The 16,753-nt window shown below is 44.3% G+C and overlaps 1 protein-coding gene across 8 annotated transcripts in view; it reads right to left on the bottom strand.

The window, feature by feature from the left end:
* Positions 1-5,025: 5,025 nt before the first annotated feature.
* The window catches only part of LOC311142213 (la-related protein 1-like), a 53,490-nt gene continuing 41,762 nt past the window's right edge, over positions 5,026-16,753 (bottom strand). For all 8 annotated transcript variants that reach the window (XM_084177811.1, XM_084177809.1, XM_084177807.1 and 5 more), the window contains 8 exons: positions 15,316-15,439; positions 14,544-14,749; positions 13,479-13,585; positions 13,087-13,244; positions 11,124-11,268; positions 8,556-8,665; positions 8,201-8,328; positions 5,026-6,005 (listed from right to left, as the gene is read on the bottom strand). In XM_084177811.1, the coding sequence (XP_084033937.1) occupies positions 5,784-6,005; positions 8,201-8,328; positions 8,556-8,665; positions 11,124-11,268; positions 13,087-13,244; positions 13,479-13,585; positions 14,544-14,749; positions 15,316-15,439 (1,200 nt within the window). In that variant the 3' untranslated portion in view covers positions 5,026-5,783. The remainder of the gene's footprint in view (positions 6,006-8,200; positions 8,329-8,555; positions 8,666-11,123; positions 11,269-13,086; positions 13,245-13,478; positions 13,586-14,543; positions 14,750-15,315; positions 15,440-16,753) is intronic.

Genomic DNA, 16,753 nt, shown 5'->3' on the forward strand with positions numbered 1-16,753 from the left:
ATCCCCTTCATTTGAGGAAGACGGATTCAATATTTTCTGAAATTAGCAATGACAAAATGCATTTTAAACTTCAGGCACAGTAACACTTTCGTATGACTTAATACAATTATTTTATCATAGGAGTGGGTAAAAAAAAGCTGCTTGTGGTTGTGCATTGATAAGCAATATATATATCGGGAAAAGGGTGCTGTTGCTGGTGCATTGATAAGCACACCAAAGACGGCATTAACGATAAGTAATAAAATAAAGACAGCACTTCTAAAAGCCTATTTCACACCATAGCCTGATGAATTTGCAAGATAACTTTTCTTTCATTTTGATTGACACATATGAAAATGTGGCACTGACTCGCCCATGGATTGACGTTCCAGTATTTTCTCAATGAAGACGTCGGCGTTCGACTAGCCGTGCGCGACATGCACGAGCAATAACAAACCTGCTAGTTAGCGGCAGGTGGACGAGTAATATCCACCGTTGTAATACGGATTCATCGGATTTCATTGGTCCTCAACTTGCGGCTCAGACATCATTCAGGATAAATGGAGTTATGCCGCATTCACGCGCTCATCGAAACTAGAAAACTGACATTTCCGTCTTGCTAACTGGTTGAACGCGGCACGTGTATAATTACAACCAGTTAGCAAGTCGAGTTTCCTAGCACGTGAACGCGGCATTAGCCCTGATTTAGCCTAACCCGGAGCAGGTTACAGTGCATTCGGAAAGTTTTCAGACCCCTTGACTTTTTCCCACATTTTGTTACATTACAGCCTTATTCTAAAATGGATTACATTATTTTTCACCCCCCCTCATCAATCTACACACAATACCCCATAATGACAAAGCAAAAACAGGTTTATAGAAATTTTTGCAAATTTAGTTTAAAAAAAACAGAAATCACATTAACATAAGTATTCAGACCCTTTACTCAGTACTTTGTTGAAGCACCTTTGGCAGTGATTACAGCCTCGAGTCTTCTTGGGTATGACGCTACAATCTTGGCACACCTGAGTTTCTCCCATTCTTCTCTGCAGATCCTCTCAAGCTCGCTCAGGTTGGATGGGGAGCGTCGCTGCACGGCTATTTTCAGGTCTCTCCAGAGATGGGGTTGTCCCGAAGCCACTCCTGCGTTGTCTTGGCTGTGTGCTTAGGGTCGTTGTCCTGTTGGAAGGTGAACCTTCGCCCCAGTCTGAGGTCCTGAGCGCTCTGGAGCAGGTCTTTTATCAAGGATCTCGCTGTACGTTGCTCCATTAATCTTTCCCTCAATCCTGACTAGTCTCCCAAGTCCCTGCCGCTGAAAAACATCCCCAGAGCATGATGCTGCCACCACCATGCTTCACCACAGGGATGGTACCAGGTTTCCTCCAGACATGAAGCTTGGCATTCAGGCCAAAGAGTTCAATCTTGGTTTCATCAGACCAGAGAATCATGTTTCTCAATGTCTGAGAATTCTTTAGGTGCCTTTTGGCAAACTCCAAGCGTGCTGTCATTTGCCATTTACTGAAGAGTGGCTTCCATCTGGCCACTCTACCATAAAGGCCTGATTGGTGGAGTCCTGCAGAGATGGTTGTCCTTTTGGAAAGTTCTCCCATCTCCACAGAGGAACTGTGGAGCGATGTCAGAGTGACCATCGGGTTCTTGGTCAGCTCCCTGACTAAGGCCCTTCTCCCCTGATTGCTCAGTTTGGCCGGGCGGTCAGCTCTAGGAAGTCTTGGTTGTTCCAAACTTCTTCCTTTTAAGAATGATGGAGGCCACTGTGTTCTTGGTGACCTTCAATGCTGCAGAAATGTGTTGGTACCCTTCCCCAGATCTGTGCCTCGACACAATCCTGTCTCTGAGCTCTACGGACAATTCCTTCGACCTCATGGCTTGGTTTTTGCTCTGTCATGCACTGTCAAATGTGGGACCTTATATAGACAGGTGTGTGCCTTTCCATATCATGTCCAATCAATTGAATTTACTACAGGTGGACTCCAATCAAGTTGTAGAAATATCTCAAGAATGATCAATGGAAACAGGATGCATCTGAGCTCAATTGCGAGTCTCATAGCAAAAGGTCAGAATACTTATGTAAATAAGATAATCCTGTTTTTTTTTTATTTGTAATACATTTGCAAAAATGTCTAAAAACCTGTTTTCGCTTTGTCATTATGGGATGTTGTGTGTAGATTAATGAGGGAAATGTTTTATTTAATCCATTTAGAATAAGGCTGTAACATTACAAAATGTGGAAAAAGTCAAGGGGTCTACATACTTTCCGAATGCACTGTAGATCTGAAGGATTTGTAGCCATAGAAATGTACCTGGCTAAAACGTGAGCAACTTTTGTGGTACCGGTTATCCTGGTATAGGGCTCTGGACTTCATAATAAATAATAATATGCCATTTTAGCAGACGCTTTTATCCAAAGCGACTTACAGTCATGTGCGCATACTTTTTTTACTGTATGGGTGGTCCCGGGGATCGAACCCACTACCCTGGCGTTACAAGCGCCGTGCTCTACCAATTGAGCTACAGAGGACCACCAAATTGTCATGGTATAATTGACTTTGACAACAACAACCAATATACATATGCTTTCTTATTCAACCAGAAAAACCAGCAGTTATATGTATATATAATATAATATATATGTAGCGGTATATCAAAGTTAACTGGCTTATTTAATAATCCTGCTTTCTGGAGATCCCCACAGGAAAACACAAGTAAATAAGAGGACGATGACAGGTGGTGGTTAAGGTTTTTGTCCATTTTATGTTTTTTTTTTTTATTTAATAAGGAAAAGCATAATTACTACAAATTACAAATAACACTAATAGCGAATCACATCAGCCTACATAGCAGATATTATGAATATTAAAATGTTATAATACAAGATCTCATTCAAGTATTTTAAATTTTTCTGTTTTATATATTTTTTTTTTGTTCCTTTTTCTTCATTTTCTATTTTTTTTACCCCCCTCATGACAAGCCTAGGATATTGTAAAGGTAATGAACTATTAACATTTTCAAAATGGTTCATATACAGCTATTTTTATCTATATGGCTTTATGGAATTGTTTCTCCTAGTTCAGTTCCCAGACATCATAGCCATTCACATCCTCTAAATATTGACATCATTGACAAACCCAAAGACGGGTTACATCCCTCTTCCTCCCTTCCCCTCTTTCTCTCCCAAGTCCGGCCCAGTCCACCTGACCCTGCAGGATGCCAGACGTGGCGCCCCCTAGTGTTCATTGGAGCACCAGCTGATCCATCCGCAGGGTTTGTGTCACAATGCTAAAAATAAAATAAAAAAAATAATAAAAAATTAAATAGGCTGGACCCCAGAGCACCGGTCTCACCTGTCCCCTCTATCCTGGTCCAAGACGAGGGGGGTGGAACACAGAGGTGACCTTCACTGGGGAGGGGGGGGGGGCGTCTGTCTGTGTGGCTGTCTGTGGAAGGGCGCCCCCTGGTGACACCACATCCTCTCAGAGGATTAACTGGGTTGGGAAATGGTTGGAGTTTTGTCGTATTGTCTTTATTCCGCAAGTAAATGATTTCTTGAGTGATTCACCAATCATATCAGCCTCCTGAATTGACCCGCAGCTCCCTTGAGCTAAGCCCACAAGACAGAAAAAAAGAAGAAGCTAAAAACAAAACGTAATTCTTGCTAAACTCTTGTAAATTGTTCAACAATGGCGGTTAATGATTTTTTAATTTTTTATTTTAAACAAAACATGAAGACAACTGGACATTCTAACACAGCGACCAGTGAATCTGAATCATTCCTTTGCACCTCCAGCAGAAGGAATAGTTTTAACTGTTATTCATGCCAATTGATATTTAACTAAAGAGGACCATTATACTTCACTGATCAATAACTAGTTAGGGAGACTATTCAACCATCAACTTTGACACATGATACAATTTGTGTAAAGTTTTAAATTGCCTGTCGCGTGAACACACCAGTGGTTCACATCACGCAATTTGTAAACAAAATTTATCAAAATTAAAAAAATGACATTCTGCAAATTAACTTTGATTTGAAATTGAACTCTACTTCCTGGAAACGTGTGATGTTTTTTGTTGTTGTTGTTGTTGTATTGAATGTCAGTTGATGCCCTAATGTAAAATGTCCCTTTATTTGTACTATACTATTTTCCCATTTCTTGAAAGTCCAGAGGTCTCAAATGCATATTCGATACAGACATACCCATCTACCTACCCCTAGAAACACAGCAAATTAAAAAGCATTAAAACGATTATCTTAAGAGACCATTAAAAAAAAAAAAAAAAAAAAAAATATGTTGAGTACGTACATGTAAGGAGAATATATAATCTGTTCTATAAACAATAAAACAAGTAGCAGGAAGGTGTCATCTCTCTTCATCAGTTCACATTTACATTAGTGGAGAAAAAAAAAAAAGTCAAATCTATTTTGATGATATCAGTACTCATGTCGGATAAAGATTAAGTTATCTAAACCAGATTATTATAGTTGATCTGACTGGTAGAACAGGTTGGTTGGGATCAGAGGGGATACATAGCCTGTCCATTGGTTGTACTCCTCCAGAAGAACAGAGTAGAGCCGCCACTCTCTGGAAGAAACACTGAGGGGTGTGTGTGTGTGTGTGAGTGATGGTGGGATGCGAGGGTATAGGCCATGCCAAGCTGCAGACTGAAGCGTAGTCTTGTTTAGCCCTGGAAAGCAGGCCATTACCCCCCCCCCAAAGCCCACCACACACCTAAAGCACCTGCCTTTCCTCTCTTTTCTTCAAGTAATCCGGATTGGTGATTCCAGTCCTGTAGCCTCAATAGTGTACGATGGATGGATGGATGGATGGTAGGATGATCGGGTAGGTAGATGGATGGAGGGGGGGGGGGGGGGGGGGGGGCGTCAGGGGTGGGAGCGGCCCCCCCAGCAAAGCTGTTTTAGCACAAAGAGCCACAAATTGCAAACACACCGAGGGGTGGGGAGGAGGGGGGGGAGGCTTTGTAACAGACCATATGACACTTGGAAGACAGTTCAGAGGGGTGCTGTTTGGCAGGCAGGGGGTCACTGAGTGGCCACTATTGTAGGTGGTGACCGACGTTGCATATTTGCAATGATCAATGCTGTACAATCGACATTAAGGTGGCGGGCACAAATTAAGCAGAAAAACCATTAAAATAAGGCAACTTTCAACCATCTTGAGACTGGTACTAGTCATTTATGTTCAACATTTGGTTACTTGTTTTTTTTTTTTTTTTTTTTCCCCTCGCCCGGTCTTCTCTTCTCTCCAGCCCAAAACAAGTCAAATATTTTTTTTTCCTCCTTAATTTTTCAAAGCATCAGTTTCCAATCCACCACTCGAAGAAAGAAAAAAAAGAAAAAGAAAAAAAATCAGATCTTGAGGAATCGGTCATCGGTCAGCCAACAGATGGGAGTTAAATGGAAAGGTCCAACGATAGAAAGGGGGCCACAAGGTTTGCAGTAGCCATCAAAACGTGCTCAAAAACCATGTTCATTCCCACATAGTAACCACTGGGAGAATATGCTAAGGTTTGCAACAAAAAAATCAAAAATGGAACACTTCATCCATTCCTTCAATAGTCTTCGTCTCGTCTCTAACAAGACAAAACTCTCGGTGTTTCAAACCAAAGAAATTAAAAATGGAAGAGCCTTGATTTATTTAAAATCACGAGACATTCATCAAAGTCAATCTCTCATGCTTGCGTGAACCATTGGACCCCCCCCCCTTGTGTTGCAGAAAGGATTTGATGACGTTGAGTTGATCCGCGTGGCCGAGGGTTGTCCGGGGTTACTTTGGTGGCTTGGCGTCTGATGCGGTGGCCGAGGCCTGGGCTGCAGGTCGCTGGCTCTGGCTGCTGTTTTTGGCATCATCCTTGGCGGGGCCCTGGGCGAACAGGGCTGGGCCGAAGCCAGTTTGGCTGTGGGGGCGGCTGGAGCCCTGGGAGGGGTGGCGGCGGCGACCGTCTCCGCTGGATGAGTGTCTCTTGCGGCCTCCCTCCTCCATCGGGGGCTGCAATGAAGGACAAATGGTGAGATGTGGGATTGACCGGGGCCCTACAGACGTCCTCTAACAGAACGTTCCGTAACAAAGTCTGCGTCTCAAGTGCACAACTTTGACCAGAGTCCTATGTGCCATGTGAGATGGAGTCAAAAAAACTACAGGGTGAACAAGGTAGTCAAGAAACTAGTCTCGCAGCAATGGGTGCCATTTTGTTAATGTTTAACAAACCCGCTTGCTCAGTACTTTGAACCTACAAAAGCCTGACGGCGCATGATAGCACTCTGATAAAAGCCTTGTCAAACAAACATCTACATTTTTAAAAATGTCATTGGTAGCACTGGTGCTCCCACTTAAAAAAAGTTAGGAGCACCACATTAAATTTAGGAGCACCAGAAAATACAATATAAGAATTCTAGCTACTTTTGAAGCACGTTGTGCCATAGAAGCTAATATGTAACTAAATACATTAGTTTATTATAAAAGCTAAAATGTTGATACGAACGCAGTCATTTGTGGAATATTAGGTTTCTACATTGTGTAAAAGTACCATTTTCCAATTGAGATGCATTACATATAAAATGTATCTTTAAAAATGTCAGGTTTGTGATGAGGACACGCGAGAGATCTGTCATTCATTCATTCATTGCTGTGATCATTAAATCTCCTGAAGAAGAAGCAATCCCTTTCTTTTCTTTCAGTGGATAAACTGGTGACGTTACCGGTTAGTTAAAGCCCAGTTTCCCAAAAGCATCTTAAGTCTAAGTTAATCATTAGAACTTTCGTAGGGAGCATCGTTAAATCTCTTGAGCTGTTCCCCAAAACCATCGTTATTGACGTTGCACCTTAAAACGCTGGTAATATAATGGCAGCCTCAGAACAGCTTATTTTGCCCTCCTTTACACACACACACACACACCTGGTTTATCCGTCTCTCTGTGACCGGCGATCACTTTCCAAAGCGACTTACAGTTATGCGTGCATACATTTTACGTATGGGTGGTCCCAGGAACGGGACCAATGTCTTCGCAATTGATACAAACAAGCAACTTACAAAAAGATGCTTAGAATGAAAACAGAGATGACTGCATTACAATATAAACAGTAGGCTATAGGCCTATTTCAAATCATGTTGAAATACATTTCCCGTTCAAATCAACTTAGTTACTTGTAGGCTACAGTCTGTAATTGGTCTCAATATATTTGTAGCCTAACGTGCTCAATGATGTGCCAAAATCGGTGATTTAGTGCATTAATATTGGGTAAGCACTAGAATAATCCGCCTCAATATTTGCAGCCATAGGTGGTAATATCTCTCTAGGACAGCGTTTCCCAAACTCGGTCCAGGGGACCCCAAGCGGTGCACGTTTTGGTTTCTGCCCTAGCACTACACAGCCGATTCAAATGATCAGAGCTTGATGAAGAGTTCAACATTTGAACCAGCTGTGTAGTGCTAGGGCAAAAAATATATATATATACACGTACACACCTTGGAGTCCCCAGGACCGAGTTTGGGAAACCCTGATCTAGGAGATGATCCGTCGTCAGTATTGTGAAATAAATATAATGTTCTGGAAATATTTAAAAGCTGATCCGAGAGCAGCGCTGCCTTTCTTTCGATCCTATTAGTATCAACACATGCTCCAACAACGCACTAAGCGACCGTTCTCTCCAAGTGGTGTTTTGGGAAACGCATGTTACATCTTCATGCATCGTTAAAAACACTCGTAAGCCTTAAGTTCCATCACTAAATCGGGACACCGGGCCCCGGTTTTGACCTGGTTGGGCCAGAAGCAATCCGTTTTCTCTCTAATAATGGTGCAACTATGACGCTATCGAATCTGCACCCTCATTTCTCTCTAGGGCACTCGGAAACAATGGTACAGTGAGCGACTGAATGAACGCCTCATCATTAAAACAATTATGATCTGGGAGATTTTCTTTTCCATAGTCGCACAGTGCTTCCAAAATACAACTCCTGGTCGCACAGCTAAATATTTCGACCAAATTGGGTCGCACATTAGAGCCCTGATGATAACACTCCGATAACAACCTTTAAACCGTTAAACCTTTGTTATTCACTCACGTGGCTGGTAGTGAAAGTTGTAGAAAACGTGCCTAAATGCACACTTCAACAGGTTTCCATAGTAGTCGAAAGTTGCTGTAGAAAACAAAAAACTATTTTTTCACAGGTTTCCCCTACTTACATCGATTCTGAAATCCTCGAGACGCTTGAACTTGCTCAGGCACTCCTGCAGCTTGGGGTCGATCTCCATGTTCTTGTTTTTGGAGTATTTAAGAAACGCCCAGAACTTCTCCAGTCCATACAGCTGGCCTGTGAGAGACGGGGACACAGAAAAAGGGGGACAGTGTTAGGGAGCTACGTCATTAAAGGATACTTCCCAAATTGCACCCTATTCCCATATGCAAGGCTCTTGGGTCAAAAGTTCCCCACTTTATGGCGAATAGGGTGCCATTTGGGACACAGAAATGTACCCAAAATGGAGAGTTACTGCGCTGTGATAATGTGTAGAGTTGAGGTTCCCCTGGGCGACCTCTTACCAGCTTCGTAGTCTTTCATGGTCTCCTCCTGGAAGTCCTTGAAGATGTCTGGTCTGAATTTCCTCTCCAGTCCGTAGCTATAGTACCTGAACAGACACTCCAGTCCATACCTGCAACACACAACAGGAATTTAAAAATCAGCCTTGTGTGGTGATCAAGCAGACTGAACAAACACATTGTACATTTTTAGTCATTTAGCAGACGCTCTTATCCAGAGCGACTTACAGGAGCAATTAGGGTTAAGTGCCTTGCTCAAGGGCACGTCGACAGATTTTTTTCACCTAGTCGGCTCGGGGATTAGAACCAGCGACCTTTTCGGTTACTGGCACAACGCTCTTAATCACTAAGCTACCTGCCACCCCATCTAACACCAGTAGTGGGCAACTCAGATCCTGGAAGGCCACAATGGACCGCAGGCTGTTGTTCCAACCCAGCAGTAAGATGGCTGATCCAACTAATTGCAGTAGTCTGAATGGAAGACTATGCTTGATTGAAACCAGGTGTGTTAAGGAGCTAGGGCTGGGCGATAGCTAATTCATTCAAATGAATGTTTTAGCGCAATGTTCCAAATGCCCGTATCGCAAGAATCACAGTTTTTATTATTTTTTTTGCTTTTATGAACGTTCGGTGTCGTTGGTTTCGTCTCCTGTGCTGTGTGCCCTGACAACAAGCCCCTCCTCCTCCTGTGCTGTGTGCCCTGACAACAAGCCCCTCCTCCTCCTGTGCTGTATGACCTGACAACAAGCCCCTCCTCCTCCTGTATGACCTGACAAGCCCCTCCTCCTCCTGTGCTGTATGACCTGACACCAAGCCCCTCCTCCTCCTGTGCTGTATGACCTGACACCAAGCCCCTCCTCCTCCTGTATGACCTGACAAGCCCCTCCTCCTCCTGTATGACCTGACAAGCCCCTCCTCCTCCTGTGCTGTGTGCCCTGACAACAAGCCCCTCCTCCTGTGCTGTGTGCCCTGACAACAAGCCCCTCCTCCTCCTGTATGACCTGACAACAAGCCCCTCCTCCTCCTGTATGACCTGACACCAAGCCCCTCCTCCTCCTGTGCTGTATGACCTGACACCAAGCCCCTCCTCCTCCTGTGCTGTATGACCTGACAACAAGCCCCTCCTCCTCCTGTGCTGTATGACCTGACAACAAGCCCCTCCTCCTCCTGTGCTGTATGACCTGACACCAAGCCCCTCCTCCTCCTGTATGACCTGACACCAAGCCCCTCCTCCTCCTGTGCTGTATGACCTGAAAACAAGCCCCTCCTCCTCCTGTATGACCTGACACCAAGCCCCTCCTCCTCCTGTATGACCTGACACCAGGCCCCTCCTCCTCCTGTATGACCTGACACCAAGCCCCTCCTCCTCCTGTATGACCTGACACCAAGCCCCTCCTCCTCCTGTGCATCTTCCCACTGGCTTACAGACACCAAGCCCCTCCCCCTGCCATTCACAACAACAAAATAGAACTTATTCTCTGCCAACAAGCAGTTTAAACTCGCTATTCGCAGTTGAGGTTTGGACCAACAGAAAATCCGGGTGGACCTGGGTACATTTTTTATAATGCATCTTAGAAGAAGTTGGTCATTATTAGTGGATGGGCATTGTGCATGGTTGAGGTTAAATTTGTAACAAAAAGGGCATTTTCATAGACGGCCTTGAAAGCCAGAACAGTGATCATTGCAAAAGAAGGTTAAACTATTTTGATAAAATAAGTAAATTATTAGTGTGTGTCTTATTGTTGTGGAAGGCTTATATTTATCCTGGGTATAATTTTATAAGCCCTGAATTCATTAGATTATTCCTTACTGTTTGAAAAGCAGTGTATTGAGCATTAATTGTGCAATAAAGCAATAAAATAAAAAAAGATATATCGTGAATAGCCCATAAGTAAAACATTGTAACATTATACAATCAAGGTAACTGCCATGCCGGATCTTCCCCCCCCCCGGAGCCGAATATCCGATTCACATTACTGTGCTCAAACCCACCCCCCCCTTCACGTTTATCTCTCTACTCACTCTCTTCTGAACCATGATGATGTAGCCAATGTCTCTGCCTCATTTCTGAACAGCAGAATATATATATATATTTTCTTAAACGTGCGGCTATTTGAACGAACATCCCAAAAGTAAATACATTTGTAGGCAACAACCTTCTCCGTCTGTAGTAACTAAGGAATTTGCAGTAGCTTCAAGCAGGGAGCAGTCTACATATAAAACAACCTGCATTTTAACCACACGTGTACATTTGTGATGATGTCATCTTTATAGTTATGCTGCCATGTCGTAGCCTGAGTTGAAGAAGAAAAAAGAAAAGAAAAGAAAAACTCCTACTTTGACTGTCCTGCCCACCCCCCCCCTACTTTGCCAATGATGGTGAAAACGGAACATTGAATCGCTATTTAGACTGTCTCTCGACCTAGAGTACGCTGCACATGAGCAGACCCTCTCGAACCTTTAGCTGTAGGGAAGAAAGGTCCAGGAAAAGTCCGATCCGCAGCCACAAATATCTGTGTATAAAATCAGTAGACGGATAAGTATTAAGCAGATAATGAAATTAAACATTACCTGTATCCCTCCTTTCCGTCCTCCACCACCAGCTGTCTGAACTCCTCGTACATCTTCCTGTTGAAGTGATCCCTCAGGAAGAACGACCAGAAACGGAACAGCGTGTTCATCTCCTGGGATTGGCCGATGCCCAACCGCTTGCGCTCTGCGATTGGTGGAGTAGAGGGGTGAAAGGTCAGACACTTATGGCTGTGCTGTGGCCCAAATGCCAACATTCCCCATATTTTTCAAAAGTAGTGCACTATGTAGGGAACAGGTTGCCATTTGGGACGTAGCATCCTGTGTAACAAAGCAAGCCACTGCTATTATGATTTTTATACACACTTTTATACAGGTAATGAGCTGAGATTTGGAGCACACTCTTAAAGGGAGTGCTCCTAATCTCAGCTTGTTGCCTGTATAAAAAGACACCTGTCCACAGAAGCAATCAATCAAATCAGATTCCAAACTCTCCACCATGGCCAAGACCAAAGAGCTCTCCAAGGATGTCAGGGACAAGATTGTAGACCTACACAAAGGCTGGAATGGGCTACAAGACCATCGCCAAGCAGCTTGGTGAGAAGGTGACAACAGTTGGTGCGATTATTCGCAAATGGAAGAAACACAAAAGAACTGTCAATCTCCCTCGGCCTGGGGCTCCATGCAAGATCTCACCTCGTGGAGATACAATGATCATGAGAACGGTGAGGAATCAGCCCAGAACTACACAAGAGGATCTTGTCAATGAGCTCAAGGCAGCTGGGACCATAGTCACCAAGAAAACAATTGGTAACACACTACGCCGTGAATGACTGAAATCCTGCAGCGCCCGCAAGGTCCCCCTGCTCAAGAAAGCACATATACAGGCCCGTCTGAAGTTTGCCAATGAACATCTGAATGATTCAGAGGAGAACTGGGTGAAAGTGTTGTGGTCAGATGAGACCAAAATGGAGCTCTTTGGCATCAACTCAACTCGCCGTGTTTGGAGGAGGAGGAATGCTGCCTATGACCCCAAGAACACCATCCCCACCGTCAAACATGGAGGTGGAAACATTATGCTTTGGGGGTGTTTTTCTGCAAAGGGGACAGGACAACTTCACCGCATCAAAGGGACGATGGACGGGGCCATGTACCGTCAAATCTTGGGTGAGAACCTCCTTCCCTCAGCCAGGGCATTGAAAATGGGTAATGGATGGGTATTCCAGCATGACAATGACCCAAAACACACGGCCAAGGCAACAAAGGAGTGGCTCAAGAAGAAGCACATTAAGGTCCTGGAGTGGCCTAGCCAGTCTCCAGACCTTAATCCCATAGAAAATCTGTGGAGGGAGCTGAAGGTTCGAGTTGCCAAACGTCAGCCTCGAAAAACCTTAATGACTTGGAGAAGATCTGCAAAGAGGAGTGGGACAAAATCCCTCCTGAGATGTGTGTAAACCTGGTGGCCAACTACATAAAATGTTTGACCTCTGATTGCCAACAAGGGTTTTGCCACCAAGTACTAAGTCATGTTTTGCAGAGGGGTCAAATACTTATTTCCCTCATTAAAATGCAAATCAATTTATAACATTTTTGACATGCGTTTTTCTGGATTTTTTGTTGTTGTTATTCTGTCTCTCACTGTTCAAATAAACCTACCATTAAAATTATAGACTGATCATGTCTTTGTCAGTGGGCAAATGTACAAAATCAGCAGGGGATCAAATACTTTTTTCCCCTCACTGTATACACACACACACACACACACACACATACTATAATGTGAAATGTGTGTGACAACATTACTTTCTAGACCGTGACGAAGTCAGAAGTCTCTAAATGGAAGATAGTAAAGCAATAGAAGCAGTATATGAAATGGTGACTGCTTGAAATGGCGAAGGTGCTACGCCTTTACTGTTTAAGTGTGTGAATGAGTGATCAAGTCTGTGTGTGTGTGTGTGTGTCCTTTGTCTGTTCAGGAAGAAAAGACATGGGTAGCTATGGGTACCGTTTAGGCAGCGCCGACGGTACTTGTGGTAAACGTGTTGAGTGAAGCCGTTCTCCTTGAGCAGCTCGTGGGATGGGTGCTGGAACTTGGGGAGCGACTGGGGGGTGCAGCCAATTCCCCCCAACGCAGGGATACCCTCTGAGGGGCTGGCGTTGGAGCTGGAGAGAGAGGGGAAGAGTCATTAAACTCACCAATGACAAATTAAACCTGAAATTAACATTCAAGTAGATTTACCAAGGTGTAAGTGGTAAACCACTCAATACGACTTCCAACAAATTGTTATGGTGGTGAAATGTTCTAATTATGACATAAGATAAAGCCTTTTGTAGGTAAAATGAACAGGTAAAGTGTACACTTTCGCAAATCACCACAGGAGAGGAGACTTGTCTCACCTGACGGAGGCGGTGCGGGACCGGTGTTCTCGCGAGTCCATCACCCAGCCAACGTGGCACTCCATTGGTGGGTTGGAGCTGTGTCTGGTCTTCCTCTTCCTCGGGGTCTGGAGAGAGAGAGGACTGTTAACCACACAGTACCGACAGCACAGTACCGACAGCACAGTACCGACAGCACAGTACCGACAGCACAGTACCGACAGCACAGTACCGACAGCACAGTACCGACAGCACAGTACCGACAGCACAGTACCGACAGCACAGTACCGACAGCACAGTACCGACAGCAGTCCAGCGGTTCAGACCTAAATCCAGCCCAGTTGGAAGTGAAAAACTCTTTACAAATCACGTATAAAACAGATGAGCAGCAGAGGTCAGATATCATCTATACGTACCCTGAAAAAGTATTTTCCCCCTTTCTGATTTTCTCTATTTTTGCATATTCAGTGTTATCAGATCTTCAACCAAATCCTAATATTAGATAAAGGGAACCGGAGTTGACAAAAAATAATAATAAATATATATTTATTATTTTTTGTAAACTCAGGTTCCCTTTATCTAATATATACATACATGCATACACATACTACCGGTCAAAAGTTTTAGAACACCTACTCATTCAAGGGTTTTTCTTTCTTTGTACTATTTTCTACATTGTAGAATAATAGTGAAGACATCAAAACTATGAAATAACACACATGGAATCATGTAGTAATCATGTGTAAGGGGGCAATTACATTTTCACACAGGGGCATTGTGTGTTGCATAACTTTGTTTCTGAAATAAATGAAATAAGTATGTAAGTGTTGTGTTATTTGTTCACTCAGGTTCCCTTTATCTAAAATTATGTTTGGGTTGAAGATCTGATAACATTCATTATCAAAAATATGCAAAAGTAGAGAAAATTAGAAAGGGGGCAAATACTTTTTCACAGCACCGTACACCTGGGAGATCAACATCTACCAGAATGTTCCCTGTGAGCTCAACATCTAACAGAATGTTCCCTGGTAGATCTAGGAGATCTGGGTGAGTTGAAACAAAATGGCAGAAACTCTTATTTGTTACCATGGCGTCGACAGGCCGGCTCTCCTTCACCACAGGGTAGAAGCGGGGCGTCATGGGGGGGTCCTTCCGGTGCGGGGTGCGAGGCGTGCGGGGTGTCCGGGCACTGCGGTAGTTGGGCGAGTCAGGCACAGTAGTCGGGAGGGAGCGTGCTATTGTAGAAGGCTCAGGGGCACCGAATAGTTTGTTCGCCAAGGCGTCTACAGGAACTGAGAGATTTGAGACAGAGGAGTCATGAGTGATATCCGGAATACAGTTATGGGTCATTTTAGTACCACAGCTATATATATAGGATATGAATAAGACAGGTATCCTATGTGGACGTATTCCTATAGTTTAAAAAGCTTGTCAGTGTGTGTGTGTGTTGCAAAGCCATAGAACCATTTTCACTTGGAGACCACCAACGTATTCTGTTCTCTACATCTGGTGTCATGTCCCAATGTTGGTTCGGTTGAGTGGTTGTGCTTGGCACTGGATTTAGCCACAACTGTGTGACCCGTTTTATTGAGAGGTCTGCGTCTTGTCTGTGTGTGTGTGCGCGCGCGTCTGTCCGTGTCTGCCTCATTCGTGTGTGTGTGTGTGTGTGTGTGTTCGCGTGTCTAGTCCGTGTCTGCCTCGTTCGTGTGTGTGTGTGTGTGTGTGTGTGTGTGTGTGTGTGTGTGTGTGTGTGTGTTCGCGTGTGTGTGTGTGTGTGTTTAGTCCGTGTCTGCCTCGTTCGTGTGTGTGTGTGTGTGTGTGTGTGTTCGCGTGTCTAGTCCGTGTCTGTGGTACCCACTCTGCTGGGGCTTGGGGGGTCCCGGTGGTACTTCCTGGTTGGGGTCGACGGGGGGCTCTGGGGTCAGGCAGTCAAACTCTTCTCGGCTGATCAGGTGAACCTTCTTGAAGTTCTCCACCTCTTGCTGCAGAGACAACATGGCAGGGAGGCTCAGTGAGACAGTGGCCAAACGTAATGGACTGGTTTGTTTCCCAGAGCCAGATTAAGCCTAGTCCTAGAATAAAAAGTGGAGATTCTCCATTGAAAGTGCTTCTTAGTCCAGGACTAGCCGTTATCTGTGTCCGGGCGATGAACATTCAAAAAGCCAAACATTTGAACATGCCTTTTTGCATGTCAACATTTTTTTTGTTCTTCTCAAGAGCCAAACAACAAAAGCCGGAGGAAACAGTTGATGGCCTATCATCAGCAATGATCTATGTAGCTTAATGTACCTTCTTCTAAAGGTTTGGTGACGGTCGGACACACACCAACAGGGCATGGTGACCAAGAAACTACAAGGCTATATTAGAGCCTTCATCTAACTGCCATTTCATTCCGGTCCATTTCAAACTGGACTAAGGCTCTAACTGCCATTTCATTCCGGTCCATTTCAAACTGGACTAAGGCTCTAACTGCCATTTCATTCCGGTCCATTTCAAACTGGACTAAGGCTCTGCCATTTCATTTCGGTCCCTTTCAAAATGGTCTGGATGTCAACAATAACAACCTCCAAACAACACAGAACCTTCAACTTTCCTCTAAGACAAAATTGGTATAAAAACAGCAAAACTATAACTACTGAACTCGAATTCTACACACTGAGCCGGCATCCACACTGGCAAGACGTTTCCTATATAGTGCACTACTTTTGACCAGGGCCCATAGGACTCTGGTCAAAAGCAGTGCACCAAAATAGGGAAAAAAGGAGCCATTTTGGATGCAGATTTTGAAACAAGACTTACATTTCCAGCCCCAGCCATCTCGAAGTCTAGCAAAGTTACCTCTGAAGACATTTGAAGAGCCATTTTCCCCCCAGAAACCCACTCCACAGAGCCCTTAGCTAAGCTCAGGCAGCCCAGCTAAGGTTTATTTATAAACAAGGGACTCTTTTTCCACACACCACTGGATGGGGGCACGTGAACGGCACAAAGAGCCCTGCCACAATGGGAGCAGGGACAACAAACACACATTCAAATGGCAACACGACCATTCTGTGGCCTGCCACATCCAGAAACACACGCGCGCGCGTGCGTGCGTGCGTACGGGCCTTGGACAGAAACGTCCACCCCCGCAGCCAGAATAGACACCTGGAACTTTTCAGAATAGCCCACTTAAGTTATATCAGTGGTACGCATTCGCTGTTCATAACAGTTTGTTTTGTTATGGTTTATTATTGTTGAAATGGTTTCTGGGCCTGGGGGAAGCTAGGCCTGAATTAACTGGAGATCTGGAATTAGTT

Source organism: Coregonus lavaretus, assembly GCF_964263955.1.
Source record: "Coregonus lavaretus genome assembly, chromosome: 15".
In the NCBI taxonomy this organism is placed as follows: domain Eukaryota; kingdom Metazoa; phylum Chordata; class Actinopteri; order Salmoniformes; family Salmonidae; genus Coregonus; species Coregonus lavaretus.